Source organism: Hemibagrus wyckioides, linkage group LG06, assembly GCF_019097595.1.
Source record: "Hemibagrus wyckioides isolate EC202008001 linkage group LG06, SWU_Hwy_1.0, whole genome shotgun sequence".
Classification (NCBI taxonomy): Eukaryota; Metazoa; Chordata; class Actinopteri; order Siluriformes; family Bagridae; genus Hemibagrus; species Hemibagrus wyckioides.
In genome coordinates, this window is record NC_080715.1 from 10,637,533 (window position 1) to 10,664,389 (window position 26,857).

At 39.5% G+C, this 26,857-nt stretch overlaps 1 protein-coding gene across 2 annotated transcripts; it reads left to right on the top strand.

Annotated features, from left to right (window-relative positions):
- The first annotated feature begins 634 nt into the window (after nucleotides 1-634).
- Nucleotides 635-25,428, top strand: ctdsp1 (CTD (carboxy-terminal domain, RNA polymerase II, polypeptide A) small phosphatase 1). 2 transcript variants are annotated; one of them, XM_058391703.1, is made up of 7 exons: nucleotides 635-1,019; nucleotides 14,155-14,309; nucleotides 19,006-19,107; nucleotides 21,726-21,782; nucleotides 23,387-23,479; nucleotides 24,765-24,950; nucleotides 25,078-25,428. In XM_058391703.1, exons 1-7 carry the CDS (start codon nucleotides 947-949, stop codon nucleotides 25,204-25,206), a joined length of 795 nt encoding a protein of 264 aa, XP_058247686.1. In that variant the 5' UTR covers nucleotides 635-946; the 3' UTR covers nucleotides 25,207-25,428. The 2 variants fall into 2 exon arrangements, with proteins under 2 accessions (XP_058247686.1, XP_058247685.1); XM_058391702.1 differs by lacking the exons at nucleotides 635-1,019; nucleotides 14,155-14,309 and adding an exon at nucleotides 14,326-18,112.
- Nucleotides 25,429-26,857: the final 1,429 nt, after the last annotated feature.

Consider the following 26,857-nt stretch of genomic DNA (forward strand, 5'->3'; position numbering starts at 1 on the left):
TTTTGTATAGGTATTAGTGTTAGTTCTCGCCTCTCGTCCGTGAAAGTACAGAGTACAGTGAAGCGAAAAGGCGCATCCTTCTGCGCCGAGGCCGAGAGAGCGTTTAAACTTTGTTTTGCGTATTAGACTTTGCAGAATTTAAAGGGGCAACGCACATCTTTTCTTCTTATCATTCAAAACGTATTCGTAGGTTTTTTTTTACATACAAACTGTTTCGTTTTCAAGTAGTTTCATTTCTATATCTAATTATTTATTTGGATCATTATAAAACTTTACCCCTCTTGCCTTGTATTTACATGTTTAGCTTTTTACCAGTTTTTTTTTGCGTTAGTTTTAATTAGTTTAATAAACATAAATGCGTGTATTTTATCATGGAAATGTTTTTCCCTTCATTTTTGCACAAATTGTATTCATAATTTCAACTGGCAATAATGTTTTTTTTTTTTTTTAATTTAGGATATATTTTTTTTGTTTTACGCGACTAAACGAAGCTTGAAAAGATGGTCCACTTTAACGTCTTTTTTTTTTTTATCTTTATTTATTTATTTTTCTTTTTCACGCCTTATGTTAAAGACTAAACATGGCCTATGTGAGCGTTATTCACTGTTGCCCCTTTAAGAGCACGGGCGCCTTGAAACCGACGAGTTCCATGTTTGTATCTTGAAATTGAGAGCAGAGCCGAACTCCATGTTGTAACAAAGTTGCCATTAAGAAAGGAAACTTTTTTTTTAAAAAAAAAAAACTACAACAAACGATTATTATTATTTTTTTTTTTCATATTCTTTGTTCTGTTCCAGAAAGAACGGATCTGTCTCCAGTTGTGCGCGTGATGCATTTCCTGGAGTGCTGTTAGGATTTCAGGGGCACTTAGCGTGGGGAATTTGGCTCAGTGTTTTGTGTTGAGAAGTTTAGAAAGTGCAGAAAGTGCGGGATTTTGCGGAGCTTCATGGACGCGCCGTCATCCATCATCACGCAAGTGAGTCGGGATGAAGAGCCGAGCGCTCCTCTGCGGGATAAAGGTGAGAAAGTCAACAAGTTCGCAAAGTGCCAATAGGTTTTCTGTTCGAAGTGTGTGGCGGCTTTCACATGGCCGGGCCGGAAAACTGTCTATGTGTGTGTGTGTGTGGACATATCTGTAACACACACACAAACATAGTACACTCAAATCTAGCTAAATTGTGTGTTTATACATATATAAACATACACAAATAAGCTTAACAGATCAGTAAACACACACTACATGTATATACACTGTACGCATACAAGGTTCACTGTTTGGCCAAAAGTATGTGGACGCCCAACCATCACACTCCTATTCTTGTTGTTCCTGATTTCCTCTCCCTTCTGCAGTTAATAAGCTCCTCTCTTCCGGGAAGGCTTTCCAGTGGCTGTGGAGATCTTTCTTTTTTGTTCATTCAGTGACAAAAGTAGTGGGGATGTCAGATATTGATAGAAGGAAGGCCTGGTCAGTGTTTCGGTTCATTTCAAAGGTGTTAAGTGTGGTTAAGGTCAGGACTGTGTGTAGGACATGCAGTTTCTTTCACTCGAAACGTCTTGATGGGATATAGGTTATGCACCGGAATGTTGTCATGCTGGAATCATCGTTGTCATGCTTAAACATCCTGTTTGGCATCAGTCTGGAGAAGGTTGACATACGGGTGTGATGGTCCTCATACTGTTGGCCATGTTACCTAAATCTATACATATATCTCACCCCAGCGATGAGACTGTTTCAGTAAGGCTCCTGAGTCTGATAAGTGGAACACACACACACACACACACACTGCTGTGCTGAGATTCTGGTGGTCTTCTGATGGATGGTTGAGTAGATGTTATCGAATCAAGTCTCCACTGAGATCTTGGATACAATCTGTTGTGCTAATATATTTTTGTATGCATCTGTGTAGAATGCATGTATTATATAGATTGGGGAACAATGTTGTGTGGTCATTGGTTTGGTGAGCCTGTGACCAGAGTAGCCTCAGATGCCTGTTGTTAGCTGACAGGAGCAGAACCTGAAGTGATCTTCTGCTGTTGTAGATCCTTCTGGCTCAAGGTGTGCCTTTTGAGATGCTGTTCAGCTCATCACGGTTGTAAAGAGTGCTGTTTTTCGTTACCACAGTGTGTCGGTCAGCTCAAACTGATTGTCCTCAAGGCATTTCTACAGACGTGCCATTTCCAGTTTTCTTTTGTTTTGATTAGTTTTTCTGCTACTCTGTGGAAAAGCTAGGGACTGTTGTGAATGAAAATACTAGGGACTCTGAAACAACAAGAGCCTCGCTTAAAGTCCCTGCCATCGCATTTTTCCACATTCTGATATTAGATGTGAAAACATCCCCAACTCTGACTTCACCTTCCCAGTTATAATCCAGCTCTTGAAATGGAATTTTCTATCAGGACTGCTGATAGCCTGAAGGATGCAGCTGTATGATTGCTATGCCTGCTATACAGTCCACCGCTCCTGTTGTGTCCAGCTCTGTTTGGCTATCCTTTTTGAAACCAGTTGATTCAGTAAATGACCAGGTTTAGTATGTGTTTCACCGCAGGGACTTAACTGCATACATAACTGCTTCGGCGCTCCAGGAACCAAATCAATGCCTTTTGACCTACTGTACAGTGTACACAATGCAGCAGGTTTGTTTGTTTTTTGTTGACTTTGGAGAAGTTGGGATCTGATATAAAGCATGGAAGCACAGGTTTGAAAACACAGACATCCTATGAGATTTGCAGGATGATGTTTATGAAGTGCTGTTTAGTTAATTAGCAACTTAGCAGGAAATATGCAGGTGAGCAATAAAACACAACATGGCTTGATGTTATGGGAAACTATTCATCCACAGGGTCATGTGATGCGACCGGACACGATGGGAAGTTACTGTTCCCACTCGAATGGTGATTATTATCCAGTTACAGCATGTCCTGAAGTCTTTTATTCTCTTTTAAACCAACCAAGATATTTTATTAATGACCGGTTCCTCAGATTTGATCCCTTTACAGGGATTAATGTTTGACTGAGGACTTAATGTTTAAGTTTAGTGTAATTTCCTGTGTTAAAACAAATTATGGTCTATCTCTTTATCGCATTCCTGAGAAACCACAAAGACATTCTTGTGTCAGAAATCATAACAGTGTTATCTCTGACACTGGAGACTCCTTACACAAATGCTAAATAATAAATCAACACCCTCTGACTAATCAGAATCAGTGCTTTGGAATAAAATCATTTTATTTAACTGGCTGTTGAGGTTCTTAAGGTTTTATTTGGAATAGTTTGACTGAAAGGTCGTACAATCATTGTTTATCTACATGTCAATGTTTGCTGTATTCACTGTGTTTTTGTTTAATGGACAGAATTTGGTCTGGGAGTGGAAGGTTCAGTGCAGCACTGTGTGGTCCAGAAGCTTTACTTTACATATGTTGTTTAGAGTATAAAGCTGGCTTGACTTGACACATTTCTCCCCATTTAAATCCTCATCTGTCTTAGTCATTTGATGCACAAAGTCCTCTACCACTAGACCCGGTACTGGAGGAAGGATCATGGGCCTTACCAGTGTGTCCTAAATCTGTGCTGCCCTTTAATTGTTTACTGCAGGTCAAAGGCTGGTCATCATGTGACGCACTGTCACTTTCTGCAGCTCGGGGGCTAAAATGGCAGGATGTCCCACGTGCTGAGTTTGTGGGGAAAAAAAAAAAGGTTTCCTTGCATGTGCTCGATCTCATTGTCACTGGTGTTGTCCTGTAACAGTGAAGCTCTCCTTATCATCCGCTGTGCTCAACGTTGCTATCTGTGAAGTAAACAGTGTGCTGGAATGCTTTAAAGTACGCAAAACATCCTCTAGTAAATGGTTAACTCTTTCCTACTGTTTTCTGCGGTGTTTTGACAAAGCTTGTGGAAGCAGAGGTACAATTCTAATCTGTCTTCTTTAAGAAGGACGATTTAGCTGAAAGAAAGTTTTAGGAGCTGGAGGCTGGTAATGCATGCCTGCATGTTTAGGTGTGACACATTTTTGGATTATGGATTACTGTGCAGTCATTATGTACTTATTGCATAATGTTCATTGGCAGACGTAAACCTTTGCTACTTGGCAGTAATGTTCACCTCATAGCTCTAGTACTTCTCTGAATAAGTTAACCGTGAATATTTAAGTGGACCGTATTGCTTGTCGGACCATTTTAATTCTGAGTTCTGATTTTCCTCATTTTGCCATTCTTTAATTATTTATTTAACTTTTTTTGTGAATATATATTCAGTTTTTTAGATGTTAATAAACAACAAAATTTGAATGTAGAAACAACATAACTAGATCACTATAGTGTATATATTTGACTATATTTCCATGTTTTATTCTGGCAAACGCTTATCTGTGATCTAAGTGATGACTAATGCATCAGCGTAGCTGCACAGTAGAGGGTTAAGTGTTTTGCTCAAAAGGCCAGCGATGGCTCTTGGGCAAGTCCTGAGAGTTGACCTTCTGTTCACCAGCACGCCAATTCAACTACAAGCTACATTGTTTTTTAAAACGTTCAGAAATTATTCTAAAGTATTTGTTTTTTAGCCTTTTCAAGAAATATGAATATAGGGTGTTCGACAAATCAGGAACCAATGACTTCACTACGTATATCTGATATTGTGTTTATTATTTATTTACTTATGCTTGGTGTGTATATATATATATATAAAAGAACAGTTAAATACTTACTTTATACGCAGATTCAATGTTAAAATTATCATTAAACTTTGATGAAGCACTGTGCCAGTTGGTTTGCTTTTGCTGGTAACTTATTTATTTATATATTTATTTATTTTTATTTATTTATTTTTTCCCTCCACATATTGTGATATGATAATTCTGTACCATTGTCCTTCAACTGCTACTACTCTTAATAATAATTATGACAATAATAATTTCAGAGTACAAATTAATAACATTATTTGCGCTTAAAATGTAGATTTCTTTAACATTAAATCTTAAAATTATGTATTTTTTCCTGAATGAGTTTCTTATAGTAGTTACTGCAATACTGTAAGGTAAAGTTCCTCTGGGTTCCTCAGTTTGGTCCTACCTCCCAAAAACATTCCAGACAGACTGGATATAGAAATTCGGCACTAAATATGCACAGTGTGTGTAAATGGTGTCCTGCAATGGACTCCTATATTCACACTTCATTCTCAGTATTCCAGGGAACCACTCCGGAAGATTAAATGCTTCCGGATGAATTTACATTTCTGGCATTTGGGTAGACGCCCTTATCCAGCATTGATCTCTTTTATACGACTGAGCACTTGAGGGTTAAGGGGCTTAATCACAGGGCCAAACAGTGGAAGATCCTGGGATTTGAACTCGCAGCCTTCCAATCAGCAGTCCATCATCTTAACCACTGAGCAGCCACTGCCAACTTGCCAAATTTCACCACAGTAAACGTTTCAGTAACGGATCAAGTAGCTGTTTGGACAAGAAAATTTATGTTTGTTAAAAAATTCTATAGAACCTTCTCTTCTTTTTAATGTTAGTGTTAAGGTTTAGCTGAATACGCTGAGCTCTGTTGGCAAGCCTGAGTTTTATAACTAATATGCTGTTTATATAGAAGCTGGAATATTATACTGTAGAAGTTTTTTCTTTCTATAAAACCCGCCAGTACACTGAATTAAAAATAAAAAGACACGTCTCATGTTTGACCCACACACTTCATCACGTTCCGACTGACAGTGTAATGTACGATGCGGTCTGTATAAGAGGATCTGCCAAATGAATAAACGTTAAATGTAAACGTGGTCATTCATGCTAAGTATGTTATTTACGCTGGCATGTAGTGCGGTTGTACTCCGTGTCGTTTTTCCCTTTGATATAAAAAGCTAGTCTAATGCACCCTTACTAAAAATGTGTGGTAAAACCCGAAAGCGTTTCAGAGCAGCTGCTCGCAGTAGAGTGTAAGTACAGTTTGTTCTGGTGATTGATAGTGTTGCGTTTTAAGAGAGATGACCTGCAGGGAGTCTCGCGCTGGTTCAACTTCGTTCTGGGGTGAACAGGATGGCTGACAAACCTCTCCGCTTGTTTTTGTGACCATTTCTTTTTTTTTCTCTCTCTCTCTTTCTCTCTCTCCTAGCACTTGTTTTTCCCACTAACAGACTCATTTCCGACTCCAAAGTCATTATTCTCCCAGTGGAATTGCAGCAGGTCTAAACCTTTTGCTCTTGCATTTCCTAATGTTTTTGGTGTAAAAGTACAAGGGTTTATGTGGAGTATGTTGATCCATGGCAAAAACTAGAGACTAGGCTGGGCTACGATAGCTTTCTTTCTTTTTTTATCCTGTAGAAACTGATACCAGTGTCCTTTCACCACAACATTCTGTTATTTCCTCAGATAAGTTGATATGAAGGCTTGTTTTTTTAAAATAATTTTTGCCTCCATGAGAACGCCAGGGCCATGTGACTCTGCTGTTTCAGTATCTAACAGGAAACAGCATGTTTATTAAAGCTGTACATACCCAGTGGCACAACTTGCTATTCATTCTCTTTGTGCAGTAAAAGTTGCAGAACAAGGTGAGTGTAAATGATTTGAAATAAAACATTCAGTCACTTATCAAACATGCGACACGCACCTTTTCTCTCCGATTACTGAAAAGCTTTTCACACATTCATGCCAGAAACACTGCTTGAATCTCAGATCGGCTACAGATTTCACGGCGGCGTGAAGATTATTCATGGACGTTTACGTGTTTCCACAAGTCCTGTATCTGGAGTATTTTTACACCAGACAGTACAATGGTTTCCCTGCTCGAACACATCTGAGACGACTCCTTATGTATTTATCAAGGCCATCATGAGGTTAAATGGGTGTGTTAGAGCAAGCAAAACGCAATGTTGCAGCGTGAAAGGCTGGGAAAACATCAGATTATGGAGGGAAAAAAAATCCAAAATGTGATTTAAATTACAATCTCGAATTTCCCAAGGCATTATGACTAAAAAGCAGCATGACGTCCGCAGCCTTCGCGGAAACAGAGTGCTACTATTCCCCCAATTCACCATGACCAGTGAGCTCAGAGATTGTACTACACGACTTCACACACAAACCTTAATTGCCGTAACTCTCCGGAAGGAAAAAGGCGAGAAACAGCATTGGGAAAGCTGTGAGTGGATTTTCAAATGACTAAGAAGCGGACTTGTAGTGAAAAGAAACAAATATTTTTAGTAGTATTACTATGAAATGAATGAATGTGGTGAGTGAGCCCTTGCCTGCATTTGCAGCTGCATTCAAGCTGCGTTTTATCAAGACTGATTTTCACCCATATGCAGCTTATCAGTGCTTATCAACAGAAAACCAGAAACGTTTCCACAGATATTGTTTAACTAGCTATTAATGTTGTTGGTTTCATTTTAACATTTAATTCAAGATGCAAACGAGGCATCGTTTGGAAACGTGTGGCTTCCATAGTCTGCTATAGTGATGGAAGAACTCAATAAACACACATTTTGCTTATTGCAAAAGCCCAACATACAGTCTTTATTCATGTTCGGTGTCTGAGGTTGACTTCATCTAGTGTTCTTCTAATTTAGAGGGAAACGCAGCTAATAATTAATGGAAACTGGTGTCACATGGTAAGAAATTTCAGAAATAAAATGGAAAAACGAATAAAATAAAAATCACAGATCTCTGAGCAGGACACTAAACTATCAGCTGCTCACTTTTTTTTTTGCTTGGATGGGATTCTGGCAGATGCTAAAATGTGCCTAGGAGACGAACAAATGTAATAAAAAATAGCGGAGAGAAACTTGTTGACGATTATTGGAATTGGACTCGTCAGATTTGGACCGTCATCTGTCTTTGCTCATCTGTCAAGGGACAGTTAAATTTGAGTTGCGCACAGAAATCTGGCCTAAAGAGTCTTATGTAAGTATCGTTTTAAGAACTGCTGAAGGGGAACACCTGGCATTGCTGATGTTTATGTAACCTCCCTTTCAGCTTACCTGAAGGAAAACCAAAAAAACGCCTCTCTGCTTTGATGTAGGAAACGAAACACTCGTGCACGGTTTCAAACATGCATCAAAATACAACCAGGAAATTCTGTTCTTTGTTGTCATGTGATCGTCATATCCCTTTTCTGGACGTCTCGTAAACATACCTCTGGCCCTCAGAGTGCCTCTTATCTCCAAGCAGCATCGCTCTCTCAAGCCTGCTTGTCTGTACTTGCCAGCGTTTTCCTAAGAATGTTTGGATATTTAGTATTATGCAAAAAATACCACATGCGCTTTCATAATGTGAACCTAGCGAAAAGTTAGGAAACGTATATCAGCAGATCGTTAGATGATGCCTACAAACCAGATCAGTCCCTCAAGCTAAAATAATCCTTGCGAAAATTGATAGTGAAGAATGAACACTTGTGGGAGTAAAGGATTGTTGACTATTCTGCCGGTGTATGTAGCGAACAATATGATGGTGACGATACTGTGATAAATTATGTCACGGTGTAGCTTTCTGAGATATCACGAGTATCTCAATATCTTTTTATTCATTTGGTGTTGGTTTGAATGCTAGTTTTGTCAATTTTACTATTAAAAAAATGTTTGCATTTTACAGGTTATAAAAATGTCCTCTTCATGTGGTGAATTATCATTACGTTTTAGATTTTGTTAACATTAAGTGAAAGCATCAACTGAAGTGTTTTAGTACTGCAGCTTTTGGCCGTTTCTTAGCAAACCTATCATCCTATCAACCTATCGCTAGCCTTGACTAGTGTTCAGTAAAACTCTTTTCTGCGCACTTGGATTAGAAGTGCCTACGCACACACACATGTCCAGAAAAACAAAACATTTTCAGCGAGAGCAGTGTCACATAACTTGCGTCATCAGCTCTGGCTTCTGCCCTGGGACCACCCTCTCAGCTCTTGATGGAAAACCTGTGGAATTCCACGTTACATAACAGTGGGAAAGACACGCTAAAGAATCAGTGCCTTTTCTCTTTTTTTTTCCCTGGCTGCCAGGCCTGAGCAGGCTTCACTCCAGCATTGACCATCCAGATCCGGCCACACGGTCACCCAGAACTTTTTTAAGGGCTTGCATAACTCCATCATAATCTCTGTTAAGACCTGGGTTCTGAGCTGAATGACACGCTGGCTACTTGCTTGTACTTCTGTTGTAACATGGATGATGTGTTACTGGCTGGTGATTACTGAGGCCAAGCTTTCAGTGTGACCTCTCAAAACCGTGTCAAGACATTGTCCTGAAGCATTCCAACACTGGCTCCAAACACCTGTTCTTCATTTCGGTATTGAATAGTTAATGGTGGACTGATGAAAGCCCTGGCCAAGAATAGTCCCGTCTCTGACTGAATGACTCTCTCTTGGTTCAGTGGATGTGAAGACACTGCCATCTGGGGACCATCAGTGACAAAGTATTTAGTTTGTCAATGTCTGTATTTCCCTCTAACATGTTGACTAATTATGTCAATCTCAGCTGTTAAAACTGAGTTTATTTTGCTGCTACCTTTCTGTCAGGTGACTGAGGCAGTGACAGTTGCGGACAGATTGTCATTCTGTTTGACAGAATGAGTTTACAAATCCAAAATATGATCCTAATCACAGAATCAGTGGGGTAATGGGTCAGGCCATGTTCAAACATGGTATACAGTAGATGACACTATAATCCGGGAGTCCAGGTGTGTTATCAATAATCAGGTGAATTTGAGCGTGTGAACTGGGAGTTGGAGTCTGTTTAACATGTTTCCCATGGCCAAGAGTTAATATGACACTTGCTAGCTAAAGATGTTTAATGAATAGAGTTCATCTAGAGCCTCAGCTCCATATAGTGATTAATTAAAGCAAGTATTAAAAAGTCAGTATGTATTACAGACCATAGTGAGGAAGTGTGTTTTGTGTTTATAAAAAAAATGATTTGGGGAATTATAATTTGTTCAGTTTTAATACATATATATATATATATATACACGAAATGTGATAATGGGGAAAACTCCACATAAGGGAGCAGATTGGATTTTGCTGAAGAAAAAGGACATGACTGTCTTTGGGAGAAAAAAAAACCCATGGAATCAGCATCATGTTTTTTTAATGTTGTCTCTTTGGTGTTAAATATGTCTAGTTTATAATAATAATAATTTTGCAATAATAAAATCTTACAGATTAATGTATTCGTGTGCTGAATAACCCAAATACTTGGTTGTAGTCCATGTGTGATTTCTTAAAATCTGCATTTAATCTGGTTCAGGATATCCTAGCATGCTCAAGAATGCCCACTTGAATACTCCTGAAAGCCGCCAAATTCAAAGAATGACTGGAAACGTAACGTACATTTTTATGGTCAGGAAGTTGGACGAAGGCTAGTTTAATCAGGAAAAGCAAAACTAATGGACCGTGTTTAATTGTTTAAAGTTTTGTAAAAGTCAGTGTATAAAGAATAATGTGAATTGCAGTTTCCCATGTTTTGTAAGGAGATATAATATTATGAAACAGATATTATGAAGGTTATGAACACACATTTTTTATCCACAAATTAGGTTTAGAGCATTTATGTGCTAAATACGTATGCGCTAATATTCAGAACGGTATCAGGATGTTAGCGAGCAATTATAATTGGCCTAAAATGGCAGCAGATTGAAAACGAATGTAGCAATAAATGACATGCTGCCATTACAAGGATCATAGTTTTCTGATTAATGGGTTAACAATATGTACCTAATTTTATGTGTGGATTACCTCAGAGATTTTATTTCCTCAACATAAGCTAGCTAGCTAGTACTTTTCTGGGATGCTGGTGAGCTTATTAGTTACAGGTTATTAATTCATGCTAGATTTTTGGCCGCTCAAACAGATTTTGAGAAAAATGTAAATGTTTAAATGATTAGCTGGGTTACAACGTAGCAGTGAAAAATTCAAATCAAAAGCATATTATTTCTCAAGGATTGTTAGTAAGCATTTTTTATATTATAAAATAAAAATAATTTAATTTAATGTAAAAAAAATCTATTTAAGAGCATGAGTAATGCTAGCGAATATATCTCCAAGCAAGCTTACCCATAGTGAGTAATGATTGTAATTTTTGGCAGCTAACTTTAGCCATTTTTACAGGCTATACATACAGTCTAGCTAAACTAGCTTTCTCTATCCAGAAATGTACAAATGATTGGAGGCCATGTTTACATCTTTGTGTTCCATGTTTGACTCGCGTGGAGGAGGCTGTATTGCATTACCCAGACATCTTGTAACATTTAGCAAAATTTGTGATTATCCACAAACCTGTCAACAAAAATAAATGATACAGATTGCAGCTGCTCTCACTGACTGTGGGTTTTTGTGGGGTTTTAGTGCATGTATGCTTGGCATTGTGGGTAATTTGGGCTGTTTGCAGCCTTTTTTTTTGCACTGTACCTGCCTTTTTGTGTGAAATGCGATACAGTAGAGGCTGCACAAAAAGCTGGCGCTTACTTCACTTCCTGTTCCTATTTTGGTGTGGCTGGGCCCCGCCACACAGCAAAGGATTATGGGTCGGCAAATTGGCTGCATTCCAGCGGCAAGGTTTGTAAGAGGGAGAGAGATGGTGAGCAAGAGGAGCTAGAGGGGCCTCCAGAGGGATTCTTTTGCACATAGAGTTCCAGTTGAGCTGCAAAACTCGGTTTAGGACATGCTCTCATTGTCTCCAGCTTCTTTTCTGGCCTTTGTGCTGTTATGGAATGAACCGATCTGACCTAATTTAGAAGCGTCTCGGGTTTTTGTCTAGTATTTCTAACCCATTTCTTAAACAGGCATTTTTCGGTTAATGTAATTTTCCTTTGATAATGCAAAAAAAGAGGTATTGAAAATGAAATAATTGTGTGAATTGGCAATAAATAATTTACAAATTATCGTACAGATTACACTTTTTGGATCCCTTGTGTAACTTTTTTTTTTCTTGTGATCAGTTTTAAATAAGATTTAGTTTGTTTTTTGGTCAATTTAGGAAAAAACTGTGTTTTATAAAGTTGATGCCATTCTAAAACTTGCATAGTAATAATAATAATAATAATAATAATAATGATAAATATGTGACAAAACCTAAGCTTCTTTATGCATAAAAAAATAAAAGGTTAGACATTACGTTTTTAGGATAAGGCACACGGATAATGCAATCATTTTTAAAAATAATCTCTGGTTGAAAGTATTTGCCATACGCCATATAATTGCAAACTTGGATTAAAATGCTACAGCGGAACCTGAACCTGCTATCCTGCTACCACTCTTACTCGCAGCCACTGGCGTGAAACAAGTTGCTAGATTGTAAAAGAGGATCACATATCCTAGTCATTAGATCAGATGTTAGGTGGACTCTAACCGCAATGGATTAGCAGGAGAGACACATTTAAAAAATGTCTCCGATCATATAACTTAACGTATGCACTGTATACAGTTTACGCTGTCTAACATAGAGGCTCACAGCATCACGCACATCCTCAAGGGACTGCAAAATGTGTCTTACATATCAGTGGATTGTGGCTTCAGGTTGCTTCCAAATGGAATTGTTTTGTGTGAGTTCTTTCTTTTCTTTTCTTTTTTTTTTCGAATGGACATATCCCACCTGCCTTTGTCCAGCATGTTGTGCAAATTTACTGAATTGGATTTTACCAAGACAAACATTTGGCCAGGCTGAGTCAGACACACAACAAAGATTTGTTTTGCGTCTCCGTTTATGGCCTGAACGGTGTGCGCTATATATATATATGGAGAGCCATCATTGACCTCTGTCAGCAGCTGCCTGTCTGTTGCTATTTAAAGCAGTGATCTGTAACATCAGAAGAGTCAACATGGAGAGGAGCATGATGTTTCTTCACATGGTTCCATCTCAGGTCTCTTCCTTCACTCTTGTTTGAATGTTACTGTCCATTCATGGTGGCCAGGATTCCGATCAACACTGCCATGGGGTCGTACGACCTATAATAAGGTCTGCCAGGATCCCAGTGGGAGATGTACGGAGAGGCGGTAAAAGATCTCTCACACTTGGAGATCTTGTGCACTTTTATGGAGACCATAACACACCCCCTAACAAGAAAGTTGAATCAGGCCAAGGTTTACAGTGTGGGTCATGAATCCAACACATTTCTGAAGAGAGCTGTTCTATATTTAAAACAAATATATACTGCCTCGTCAATCTGCCATCTTTGTATCATCATGTTGCGGCGTATCATTGTGCAGCTTTGCAAACTGAACTAGGTGCCTTATACAAACGAGCCTAGTTGAATTCTGACCGGCAGGCTAATCTTTCATGTTGACAGGACCTCTTCCATCTTGGTTGCAGTTGACAAGATTTTGTGTTGCCAAAGGCCAGCACTCGTCACCGTTTGCCTGCCTTACATGCTGTTCCATCAAGCCAAACATAGGTCGCTAATCGCAAGGATTCTCCGTAATGTCTCACTATTCACTGAACTCCTGTGTTCATCTGCTTAACTTGCTGACAAATATCCTGCTTATTAGCAAATATGCAAATACGCCGAGGTAAGCGAGACAGTCTCGGCCCTGGAGTGAGTGACTAAGATGAAATATGTTGTTATTGTGGGAATGCAGGGAGTGGAGTGGCCTGTGTGTAGGATCCTGTGGGTGTGGTGAACATATGTTTTCAATTAATGACTGCCGTCTATGGCTTCATCCTTTTATAACAGTCTCACAGCAGTGCTTCACCATTTTTATATTATATTTATTTTATATTTTTATATTAATATAATAGCTTGCTTTTAAGAAAAAAGTTTAGCATACATATTTACATAAATAGTTTGCTTTTGAACAGTTTGCTCTAGTAATGAGCGTCGGTTTTTCTAACTACTGTGAGAACATTTTTGTTGAGAGAAAACGTTTTTTTTGTTTCTCTAAATTTAATTGTGTTGGATTTTTTTGCTGTATATTTATTTGTATAGTCAAATTTGCTGTTTTTTGGTTCAGTTTTGTATTGCGATTATTTTGTTGTGCCTCTCTGTACCAATAACAATAGAAGCAATAGAAAGTGACGTTTCATTCAAAGAAATGTGCTAAATGAATTTTTTAATCATGCTTCTGGTAACTTCTGAAGTGGTTTTTTGAATAGGCTAAAAAATAAAAAAAACGCAACAATTTAAAGTTAATTTCCAGAATTAACGCTGCTATTTGTTTTGTTTTCCATTTTGGTTTGTTTTTGTTCAGGTGCTCCAGTGCATGTGGCATCAAACTCAAAGAAGCCCCGCAACCGTGGCTTTTTCCACAGCTTCTTCTGCTGCATGTGTCATGACGAAACAGATCAGCTGCCTGTCAACAACAATGCACCACTGCTGGTGGAAGAGAATGGAACCATCTCAAAAGTAAGACATGGTCAGAGATTTCTTAAAGGTTTTAATCGGAAGTAGCTTCCTTGCCGCAGTTCAGCGATCCACGCTGAGGCTGAGAGGCAGTCTGTGGATCCTAAGATGATCAACAGCCAAGGATCAGAAGTGTCAATGAAGAAACCAAAGCCAACTACTTATTCACGTTTACGTCGTAATACTAAGTGACCGTCGATCATCATGGTGTTCATCAAACACATTGGAATTGACTAATTCATTGTTCTTTTCATTGCCTAACCAAAGATTAAATCCTATTTACACCACTTAAGTGATGTAGGTTAAACAGAATGAGTATAATTTACAAAAAAAACATAACGTAACCCATATGCTGGTGTGTTTTGGCATAATACAAAGCTGTCCATGACTCAATTGAACCCCATTCTTGGAAAACAACATGCCAGTTAGCAACTAGTAGCAGATCGAGTGGTCAAGACGCCGCTGGGTGTCTGTTTCCGATTTATGCCTTACTTCAGCTTTTAATAGTGATTTGATATTCTAGGAGTTATTTGTCACATCTCTGAAGCTCCCCAAAATAAATCTGTAGGTCTCCTGAAGGCGGGCTGAAGCACAGGCAGGACTTGGAGGTGTTGCTCTGATTCGCATGTCATGTCAATGTGTGCACTACTGCTGATGTCCCAGGCAGCCTGCAGGCTCAACAAACTCCCACGAGTTTCCTCTGCAGGCAGACGTAGCCGACCCACGTCTGCCCTCTGGGCTCTGCACACTTTGCAGGGCAAGCAAACCTGTTGCAGAATGTCTGGAGTGTTTTATGGCTTCTGAGCTACTTTTGCAGGGACACCAAGTCACTTGTGGAGGGCAGTATCACCAAATACTTGGAGTCATCTGCCTGTTTCAGGAGGGCGCTCACTGACGCTAATATGCCAGCTGAACTCTGTTTTGACCCTTCAAAAGCTTTACAGCAAGACTGTCCTACAAAGGAGAGGAAGACTTTGGAAGTCACGACAGAATCGAGCATGATTTCTGCAGAACAGAAAACATCTGATGATTCTGCAATGCACCAGACTGTTTCTGGATTAATGCAGCCTGATGGAAATTATATTAAAAATGGACAGCTGAGTGGAGAATTAACAGAGCAAGACGAACTGGATTGTTCGGAGAGCAGCAGTGTGTCTGAATTCGACTTGGAGCGCAGTGAGTCTTTTCCAATAAGCAGTGATTTTGTCCACTCGATTGAAAACAATGAATGCTCTCAATACAGCATGGAGTCAAACATTAGTGACCAAACTGTAACGGAAGAACAGGAACCAGAGGAGTTTCTTTTATTTCAGGCTATAGATACTAAAATCCAAGAGCTTGTTTTATCAGACCTTGAAATGCTTTATGAGCATGATATAGAATCTGAACAACCTTCAGAGGACAGTAGTGATGAAGGTTCTGAAGAAATCAGTGTTTCAGATTTTTATGAGCAATGCGGCGAACAAGATCCAAATGCCGATCTTGAACTGGATAACGAACCATGCAGATCCTTTGAACAATGTAAGCTTAACAATCAAAACATGCCCTGTGAATGCCATACCACACATTTTGAATCCTCTGAAATGTGCCAGGCCTTTAAAGAAAGCATGCCAGCTGGACTCTCTGGGTCCCTTGAGCAGCAACCACCTGCTGGACAAACAGAAAACACAGATGACGGTGAGTTAACTGCGGAAAACTGCCATGGATCCTGTACAGACTCATTTGAGAGCTCCGTGGAAAGCCAGCTCTCTGATGACTTTGCTGAACAGACTTTACAGAATCAGAGCTTTGGCTATTACACTGAACCAGACTATAGCCAGCTGTCTTTAAATGAAACTGAAAGTGTTAAGATGCTAGAGCAATGCTCAGGTTGCGGAAAATACTTTGAGAAACGTGAAATTGCTGAACAGTGCCAGCCCTTTGAGCATGCTCAGAATTCGGAAGACTCGCAACAAAGCGAATCTTTAGAAAACTCCTCTGAATCGTGTGAAGCTTTTGGAACACAGTGCTCTGTGTTTCACACCTCTGAACTCCCTAGAGAAAACCCTCCTACAGAACATGACACAAATGAGGTTAAAAAGCGGGCAGAGCGTGATACGATGTTCATCAGATCAATGGAAACCTTTGAGGCTCGTTGGCTCTTGCAGTTTCTTGCTGTTGACGGTCACGTAAAGAATACCTTTGAAAAGGAGGAAGTCGAGGACCTCAGTGTTGCAATCAGTGGGCCAAGTGATGAATCACTCCCCTGTGACGATGATGGCGAATCTGTAATCGAACCCTTGGATGCCTGTGGTGAGCCGAGGACGCTTTGTGGAGAGTGTGAAATGAGAGAAAATGCACATTTAGATTGTGACATGCCTTCTGAGCTGTTTGAACTTTGTGATGTTGACGCTGGAGCATTCAACCAGGAATATGATGAAAGCAAAGCCGGAGAGTCGGTTGTGAAAGCAGCGTCAATAGATGAATGTAGCGAAGAGGAATATGTTGACTGTATCGATAGCAAAAGCCAAGGCAGTGCTGAAACAGATGAGTCATTTAAAAGTTTTATTGATGAGCCCGAGGAGATCTATCTTGTTCAAACCGAGGACAGCAAACCTATACATAATCTCCCAGAGAAGGATGAATGCTGTACTACACTCAGACATGAGGCTGTTGATGACCTAGCTGATGCCCCTGATCCATGTACACACGATGGAGTAGAAGCACATGAACATACTCAGGAATCCTGCTCTGAACCAAAAGCTTTAGAGAAAGAAATATATAAAACATATGCAGAGGCCCTTTGCTCTGGACTATGCACAGAAATGGTTCAAAGCCCGAAACCCTGCCTTGAACACACCGTGCCCATTGATGAGGAAGAATATGGACCTGAATTTAATGATGAAGATACCTCAGCTGATGATGTGGAAGACCAGGACCCTGAAGTCTTCTTTGAAGATGAAAAGGATGTGGAATCTCATGAGGAAACGATTGGGCTTGATCTGTCTGATGAGAGTGCTGGTGAAATTTATGAACTTCCTACTGTGGATGAAAGAGAGATTTACAAGAGACATGCCTCGGATCCCTGTTCTATTCAGAGCGAATGTCACGAAGAAGGAATCTCTGCCCATGAAACGTATGCTGAACATGACCGCATTACAGAAAATGAGTTCACCGAGGTTTCCATACCCGTAGAAAAGGAAGTTGAACACAATCTCGTTTCTGAGACAGATCCAGATCAAAATGAAAGTGCAAATAAAAATGAAGCATCCTCGTCTAACGCGAATGATGATATCCAGATAAAAGAAGAAAATGTGCCAGAAAATGTAGATGAAGCAGAGGAAGTTCATGGACCTTGCTGTGGCGAGATAGAAGCATGTGAAGATGTAGACACATGTCTATTTTCCTCTGAAGAGTTAGCTGATGTTGAAAAATGCATTGAATTAAATGCAAGTGAAGATCCCCAGAACGGCGCTCAAGACTTACTGATTGTGCAAGATGCCATCGAGCCTCAACCCGACGAAGAGCCTCCCAAAGATCCAGAGCCACCTGGGTGTTGTAGTGTATCGCTAGATCTAACCGAAACAACGGAGCAAAACAATGATTCTCCATCTCAAAGTAAATGTAGTGAAAAACTGGACGAAATCGTACATCAAGTCGTGCGAAGTAAAACGACCGAGCACAGTGAGCCAGACGACTTTTTTAAGCTAGCTGGTGAAAACGCATCCTCTGAACAGATCGAAGCTTCCGAGGACACAGAGGCCTCTGACGACGAGGATTACCCCGAGTGCTGCGATTGTGAATTCTGTGTGCAGCCTATAGAACAGGTACAATGCTTCAGACTCCCACGTGCTACTGTAAACGAGGTCACTCGTGCTGAGCGCAACTTGTTTGTAGCAGCAATGTTTTTAGGATTTCAAAGCATGAGCTATAATTTTTTTGATGTTGTAAATGCATGGGTTGTCGCTGCACGTGTTTCGTGTTTTGCGTGTGTTCGGATTGTTGCTTGTGGTTCATTTGATGTCAAACAGCTCCGGATCTTCAAATGCGGGGTGAACTTAGGTGAGCACGATGGTAACAAAAATTAAATATGGCAAGCAGCAGCGAAAATAAAAGAAGCCCCATCCTGCGTTAGGGTTCTTATTCCATGCCATGTGGCTTGTTATTTAAGTCTGGAGCTTGAAAGATTTGATTTAGTGGCCCCTTCTTAGCACACTAATGAACTTTGATATTTTTGAAGTGACTGTTTGGAGCTGGGTTTTCTGTAAACATGTATATTATATCCTCCATTAGGAATAGGAGAGAATGTTTCGGTCTTAAGCCCTCTGTGCCTTTGGCACTTTTTGATCAAGAATCAGCTGGCCTGCAGAAGTGTAATCGTACCCAAGCAGCACACAGTCACACGATCTTGGCTTGAGAATGAAAGCAGTCCGAGAACTTCCTTATGTCGCCTCATGGTCTCTGGCTTTCATAACCTGGCTTATTCACCCATAAAACCAGATATATTTTTCCTGTTTATTGCTCAGACCAGCTGTATTATGTCTTGAGAATACAACGATGACCTAACATTTTAACTTTAAAATGTTCAATGTATCTGCTGTTTAACAATTTCAACCTGATGTCATATTATTTGCTGGTGCTTCATGCTTAGAATGCTCATAAAGTGATTTATTCGATTTAGTAATAAAACTAATAATTCACCTCAACAATCTGTTCACAGGTGCCAGCTAAGCCACTCCTTCCCCAGATCAAGTCTAAAGATGTAGGAAAGATTTGCGTAGTGATTGATCTGGATGAGACGCTAGTGCACAGTTCATTTAAGGTAAGCTTAAATGTGGTTTTCCTATGGCCGCTTTTTCACGGCTGGCACATGAGATCATGTCAGTATGATGCCGTTACGGCACGGTCGAGTGAGCATGGGCGTATCACGGTTACGGGATCCGATGCGGTGTCGGATAGCTCAACGTCAACGTTTATCAAAACGGACTCCGTCATTAAGGAGTATCACAGGATTAGGTAACGGATATGTCGGTACGCAACGTGATTTACTGTGGCGCTGGAAAATATGTGTATGTAAATTGTTCACGTCAAGTGGTGTAGAATCTCATGTTTGACGGCCCGGAACGCACTGGGAAGCACGTATCAAAAAAGTTGCAACAGTCCCAAGTATAGACACAGTTCTGGTCATGTAACAGTCTTGTGTTCATTTCCATGCCACTCATTTACCAGAAGAGTGCAATAATGTATATGATTGAAGGTCAAAGTGTTACTTGATCAGTCGTAAATCTTTAAAATATTATGAATCATCTTATTAAAAAGTAATTGGGATTTATTATTACTGCCTAGTTAGTGTGATGCACAGACAAAATCATGCTATAGAACTGATTTTATTTTTTATTTCTTTGTTTTGTAAATCTTGTCTTTCTCTGATCTCTTTTAAAATGTTCACCAGCTCCAGCTACATTACTCGTATAGCAAAACATCAATTCAGTTCAGTTTCAATTTTTCGTCATTCAGAACTGTACACCAAACGATTACAAAGCAGTACAAAATTACGACACATCTGAATCATAATAAAAACACCACAGAACTGGTATTAATTAGTTTGTGTGTGTTTTCCCATGGCCCCAAACCCACAAGTCTTAAATCATATATACATTTATTATTGCTTTCTACCTAGGGTTTTTATTCCTATGTATTCCATTCATCTCATTTCCCAGTCTTCACTTTGTACTGTCTTGTCAGTAGAGAGTTAAGTGGGGGAAATTTTTTTTGTCTCTTGCTGAGGTAAATGACATTACCTCAGTGAGCAGGCATGTGAAGCTTTAATAAAAAACAGAGTGTTGTTTTCTGTGGTGTAGCGTTAAGGATGACACTGTAGAATTGTGTCACTGATGACAGTTAGAGGTGTTCGCAATGCCACTTCCTGTACTTTAGGTCTCTCTGTTACCTCTGTGCTTGTTGTGCAGTGGGATTGTCTTGGGCTGATGTTTATCTTGATGGTTGTTGTTGAATTGTGGTTTGTCTGTTTTGTTTTGTTTATCCTCGCATGTTGTTAACTTACACCCTATGAATGTAGCTCATGGTGGTCTATAGAGCTATAACTAGCGATTATTTTCGTAATCGAATAATCAGGCAATTATTGTTTCGATTAATCGATGAATCAGATTTTTACAAAAAATACATTTTTAAATACCTTTTTATTTTCATTTCAAATTAAATTTACACATTGGGTGTTACAAATATGAACGTAAAACTAAAATTTTTCACTTCCACAATGTTTTTTCTAGCTTTTAAGCAGAAAGCTTTTGACCTTTTAAAACTTAAACCACAAACTGTTTGTTTCTAAAAGAGGCAGAACTAGTAGACTACCAAGTTATGATCCATTCAGACTCCCGGAAATTTTGCATTGCATTATTTTTAATCGGTAAGAAATACCGATTAAAAACAAATATTGTTTGTTTATTTTGATCAAACTGTTTTAATTTGACAGTACTTACGCAACAGTCAAACACATTCGTATCGCATTCATTGAAAAACAATGGAATAAAACGCGTTCTGTGTGAATGACCAACACGTTAAGCATACAGATATAGCACATGACAAATCTTTTATGTGCTCGTTCATCATTGTCGTGTTTCCGTGCCACTGAAGCTCCGCTTTGCCAAGTTTGCAAGTTACATTTGGCGCAGAATTTAATATGAAATGCTTCCATGTCTTAGAGGACTTGGGTCACACACTGTTATCCGACGTGCTTGTTACTCTCCACCATTCTTCCGATGTGTGCCTGTAACAACGCTATGATTGAATGCGTGGTGATGTGCCCCGGACAACTAATCAATAATGTCATTCATTGATACAGAGTTTCATTATCGATTATTATCGATTTTATCAATTCGTTGTTTCAGCCCTAGTGGCCTACTACTAGCACATACTCCTGATTAGCTGAACTATTAAACTATTGAAGATGATTTAAAAGGCTTTATACAACTCTGTGGGTATGAGGTTGTAGGGTACATGGATTTCAGAATGACTGAAGACTCAAGTTGCACAGCAGTATTCTCACGTGTAGCTAAATATAACACACACACACACACACACACACTGCACCAGAGCATGGTGAAACTAGTACACTGCAGATAAATGATGGACTTCATTATGAGGTAGAATGATTTCTGATAAGTAAAGCTTACTGAAATGGAACAGGCATGAAACATTTTCAGTCAGTGATTATAAGAAAGTGGATATCAGTATGTTGGTCTAATTCATCAAGCTGACTAGCTAATCTCTTTATTTGGCTATTCTGTTTGTCGACCTAGTCTCTTATCTCATCTCATCTATTCTGTTTTATTTATTTGAGTGTATTCTTTGTGTAATCTATCCATCTCTTTATTTGCTCCCTGAGCTAAGAGGGATGTCTTGTGTTTTTGCCATTAACAGCCGGTGAACAATGCTGATTTTATCATTCCGGTGGAAATTGATGGAGCTGTACACCAGGTGAGAACATTGACGTATCATTTTTATTTTATTCTTTGTCTCGGTTTCATTTTCATTTCACCAGTTCTTTTTCTCGCCAAATGTTAATCTTTGTAAATACTGAATAAAACATCTCTTACACTTTGAAAGCAAAAATGAAAACCTTGGAGTTATTAGGCTCTAGCATATAGATTGGTGATTTTAACATTAAGCTATAAAGTTTTAACTCCCAATAAAGTCAATAAACCTTTTGAAAATACTTAAAAATATTTTGACTGGCAACTTCATGGGCATGTAAATTTAAATCCTATTTTTATCTTTTGCCTGAAACTTAATTTTCAAGATTGTTAGGAATATAGAATATTGGGTATCATTAAAACATCTTCAAATATCGTAATACAATATCCTTACTGTATTTCTTGCACATCGATGTTGGTTAATTCCCTTTGGAACATGGGGCAAATACACCGGATTCTATTTTCAAGTGGACAGAAAGGCTATCATTCAAACCTCCCAACATATTGGTGTATTGTGTGCACCTTGTAAATGTTCACCAATCATTATGTCAAGGAATAAAGCACTTGGTAATCATATAATCATGCGATATGGAGATAGATGTATTATAGGTGGTGTGCAGTAAATCTTAATGGCCTTCACCTGATGTGTGTATGTATATAGGTTTAAAGACATCTAGGGAAGGTAAAAATCTCATTACTTTGTATTATGTATTCATGATGGTGCTTAGTGCAGCAACTTAATGTGTGAGCCAAGCAGTAGAAATAAATGTGATGATGCTAAGCATGGCAGTCAGATATTCCGCCTGCACTTAAAAATAAAAATACACTTAATGTATAAATAAGTACACATGTGCCTTTCTCTATATCCTTCACGAGGCAGATACAGTGTGGTTTTTAATAGTGCCATACTGTACTTCAAAAACACCTCAACCATGTGTTTTACTGTGTTATTGTAAGGTGTCTCGCACCAGTGTGCTACCTGACAGCTTCATGGCCTTCTCCGTTGATGGCTGTGAGCAGCGGAGGGCTATTTCTGTGCTCTGATGAAATGGCGCAAGCACTAATGGCTACACCAGAACTTCGCGCACTTTAATCTGTGTCCAGATTCATCCCTGTGCTTCCAGGTCCTGGAAGCGTGACACCCCAGGGCCCCTTTTAAGGACGACTCCAGACCCAGTCTGGAAGACTCTTACCGGCTTTGGCCTGATTCAAGTAATCCAGGATAGGCTTGTGATGTCGGGAAAGCCTATTCAGGATAACTTGGTTCAGGAATAAGACCACCGGCTTCAAAAATAATTTTGGCTGACCCTGATGTAAATCGAACCATTTTACGAGAAATCATAAATGTGCATATCGGCTGACGGTGCTATTAAGCGGCTCTCGACCCAGTTTGTTTATTTGCTAATCTGTCATGTGTAGTTATTGCATTGCGTTCTATGCTTTAATGACTTGTTTCAGTGCCAGATTGTATTATACTCTTTTTTTTTTTTTTTTTTTTTTTTTTTTTTTGATGTTTGCTATAAAATTGAAAATTCAGTATAATGGTTGTTTCTGCAAGGCAGTTGTTCTGTTTCTTTAATACATCTCCTGTTTCTCCTGTCATCCCAGGTGTATGTACTGAAGCGACCTCACGTTGACGAGTTCTTAAAGCGAATGGGCGAATTATTCGAGTGTGTGTTGTTCACTGCAAGCTTAGCCAAGGTAAGGGCTTTATTTTGAAAATCTTGCATATATATATAACAGCGGAATAAATCATATGTTTATTATCAAGCTCGCCAGGCAAGAGTTCCAGTAGAGACAAGTTTTGTTTGCCCAGAAATCTAAATGATGAGGCTAAAAAGTTGGAGCTAACAAAATATAATGACAAATGTTGAGCTAGTTAAGTAAGATTAATACAGACTAAGAGTAGAAGAAGTGAATGGTAATCTAACACAAGGCACTAGTCGCCCTTTTAGAGATAAGTTGTGGTGCAATGTATGTTGTTGTTGCTGATCTTTCGGCTGCTCCCTGTGTGTGAGGGGTCGCCACAGCAGACCAACTAGTCCTCACAACAACTTGGCACAGGTTTTACGCCGGATGCCCTTACTGGCGCAACCCTCTGATTTTTATCTGGGCTTGGGACCACCACTGCATCCAGTGGCTGGGGTTTGGGCATTGGATGGGCGAATCGAACCCGGGCCTTCCGCATTGGTAGGCGAGAAACCTACCACTAAGCCACCAATGCCCATGGCGCAATGTATGTAAATAAATAATATATTCAGATCTCATACCACAGACATTTTGTTGTCTGCAGATATGTTTAGCCATGAGTTGTCTATTTATTCACTGCAAGAAATGCAACTTTGCACTGCATTACACTTCGTTTCATTTCAAAAGTATTCTCTTGTTGTGCCTCCACAAATTGCCCATGCTGTAGTTACAGCACTGCAGTGTCGCACCATAGTGAAACAGATTTCATATTTCATTGCTGTAAAATTAGATATGTGGGTATACTTACATTTACAGCAGATGCACTTATCCAGGGCGACTTACAATTTATCTCATTTTGTACAACTGAGCAAATTAAGGACCTTGCTCAGGGCCCTGCAGTGGCAGTTTGGTGGACCTGGGATTTAAACTCACAATCTTCCGATCAGTAGGCCAACACCTTAACCACTAAGTTACCACATCCTTTCAGGTTCACAGAACTTCAGGTTCTTCAGTTTATCCCAATGTTTAAAATTTGCAGTCGTTTGACTATGCTAAATTGCCCCAGGGTTTGAATGTGAGTGTTAACGGTGCCCTAAGATGGGCTCCTTCAGTGTGGATTTTCCTGCCTTGTGTTTTCTTGAGTCGACTTCAGCTCCAACACAAATCTGATTGCTTTAAAGCAGGTGAAGATGGATGAATGAATAAAGATTAGTTGCATTTCTTTTTCTGATTGTTGAACCTACCTGTCCGTCAGCCAATTGCAATTTTAACACTAATAGCCTTTCTTTGTATACAGTACGCAGATCCCGTGTCAGACCTGCTGGATAAGTGGGGTGCCTTCCGCTGCCGTCTCTTTCGAGAATCCTGCGTGTTTCATCGCGGAAACTATGTCAAGGACCTGAGCCGCCTGGGCAGGGACCTAAACAAAGTCATCATCGTGGACAACTCGCCAGCATCATACATCTTCCACCCAGACAATGCTGTATGTCCCTATAAATCTATATCCACAAATATTCAGCTTTTTTCTTGTGTGCATGTCTACGTATTTGTTCTCATCATGGTTAGACTTTCTTTAACACCACCCCATGCTGTTACTTGACTCCATCCAGGTACCCGTAGCCTCTTGGTTTGACGACATGTCTGACACAGAGCTGTTGGATTTGATCCCATTCTTTGAAAGACTGAGTAAAGTGGATGACGTGTACGCTGTGCTCAAACAGCAGAGGACTAGCAGCTAGCGCGATCAACGTAGCAGCTTTCACCACGGGGCCAGGGAGGCTGGCGGGGTTCGGAGCGCCACTTCCCTGCTACATGGGATCTGCCGCCGGCTCGCTCCTCATCACCTACCCAGAATTCCATTCGCAGGAGGTTCGAAGGAGAAGCATAAAGTTGATGGAAACCTGGTATGGCTAGAACAATGGAACTGTGAAGGACTGCTTTATCTCACACACACACACACACACACACAAAAAAAGAAATTTATCAATTTTTTTAACACTTGAATATGTGTTATTTCTTCTTTTGTAGCTTATTTTTTCACTTTAAAGGTAAGGTAGCGGGAAGCCCTGTTTAAACTAAATATTGCTGATTTTTAGATTGAGAAATGTTTTTCTCAAAAACCATACAAAGGTTATTACATTTATTTTACTAAAGGATAGTGGCAGCATTTTGGCAAGTAGCCTCATGTTTCAAAGGCTTGACATGCATCAAGTGCATTTTAAAGCTGTTTGGAGCGGATGGGTATTTCTAGGAGAGGCTCGGAGAACCAGAATTTCTCCCCAGGCATTAATGGGAGCCAAGGGAACTTAAAGATTCATTCCAAATCAGGGTGGGGAAAAAGCCCAAACTCTGAGCTGTCACCATGCAGATGTGCATTGTTAAATGAAAGCAGTTTAATTGCAGGGCTTTGAAGCATTATTCTTTTGTTCTGTCTAGTTGTTTGTGCAAGTCCTGATGCTTTTACAGACAGATATCAGTGTGTTTTTCTCTTCTTCTGCTTAGATAAAACAGGTCATGTACAAGTTTTAAGTATAAAAGGATGCACCAGACATGTTCTTAATTCTTCAACTACAGAATCGTTACTTTAAAAACTCCAAATGACTCCGAACATTAGAGGTTTGTCATTTAAATGTTTTGTTTTTACCTAAAAGCTCTCACCTTTCTTGCCTGTTTTCATGACGGTGAAAAGACATAAGTAAATTCTGAACTGGAAATCTGCAGTTTGTGTAAAATAAAAGTGGTCCTGTGTATAAGTCACTACACAAGAGTCAAGTGAAACATGAGTCCATTTGCCAGAATGTCAGTCCTGCTCGGCATTATTTGCCTCAAACATTGGGAATGCCAATCACATAGCATACAATGCTTTCTCTTTTCTTTCTTTCTTCCTTTTTTTTTTAAAAAAAAAAAAAAAAACAGGCCAAATGTAAACAGTTATATGATGATTTTCTTTCCCTTGTTTTGACTTCTCAACTGAAAACCGGGGTATGTTGTACAATCATGTCCAGATTTCAAATTTTATGGATGTATGAAAGGGAAGCAGGAAGTACACCTTTTGGTAACGAGGGCTCTGTTCTCAGGCTAGTGGATAAAGGAGCTAGAACAGAACGACACGGGGCATGCTTTAATTTCCCTCACTGAGGCCAAGGACTTGCTGTAGTCAGTCTTTTTTACCACCCAAGTGCTTTTCATCAAATCCAGTTTGTAATGTGCTGAATGGTTTAAAATACAGAACAGTATGCCATCTGTGATTTTTATATATTACTCTCAAAAAAAAAAAAAAAGTAAAGCATTTTTAAACACATCCTCATTGTTACCAGTGGAAGTACATTTTTACAAGTGCCTTTCATCGTTAACACTTCAGATTTCAGACACTTTCCAAACTCGGGTGCC

What these genes read in the sequence shown, in the direction of transcription:
- ctdsp1 (XM_058391702.1), top strand. Translation starts at nt 15,209, where the DNA reads ATGCCAGCTGAACTCTGTTTTGACCCTTCAAAAGCTTTACAGCAAGAC. An exon ending in GTGTGCAGCCTATAGAACAG is followed by an intron (nt 18,113 to 19,005) that starts GTACAATGCTTC and finishes ATCTGTTCACAG; the next exon opens with GTGCCAGCTAAGCCACTCCT. An exon ending in TCTTCCACCCAGACAATGCT is followed by an intron (nt 24,951 to 25,077) that starts GTATGTCCCTAT and finishes GACTCCATCCAG; the next exon opens with GTACCCGTAGCCTCTTGGTT.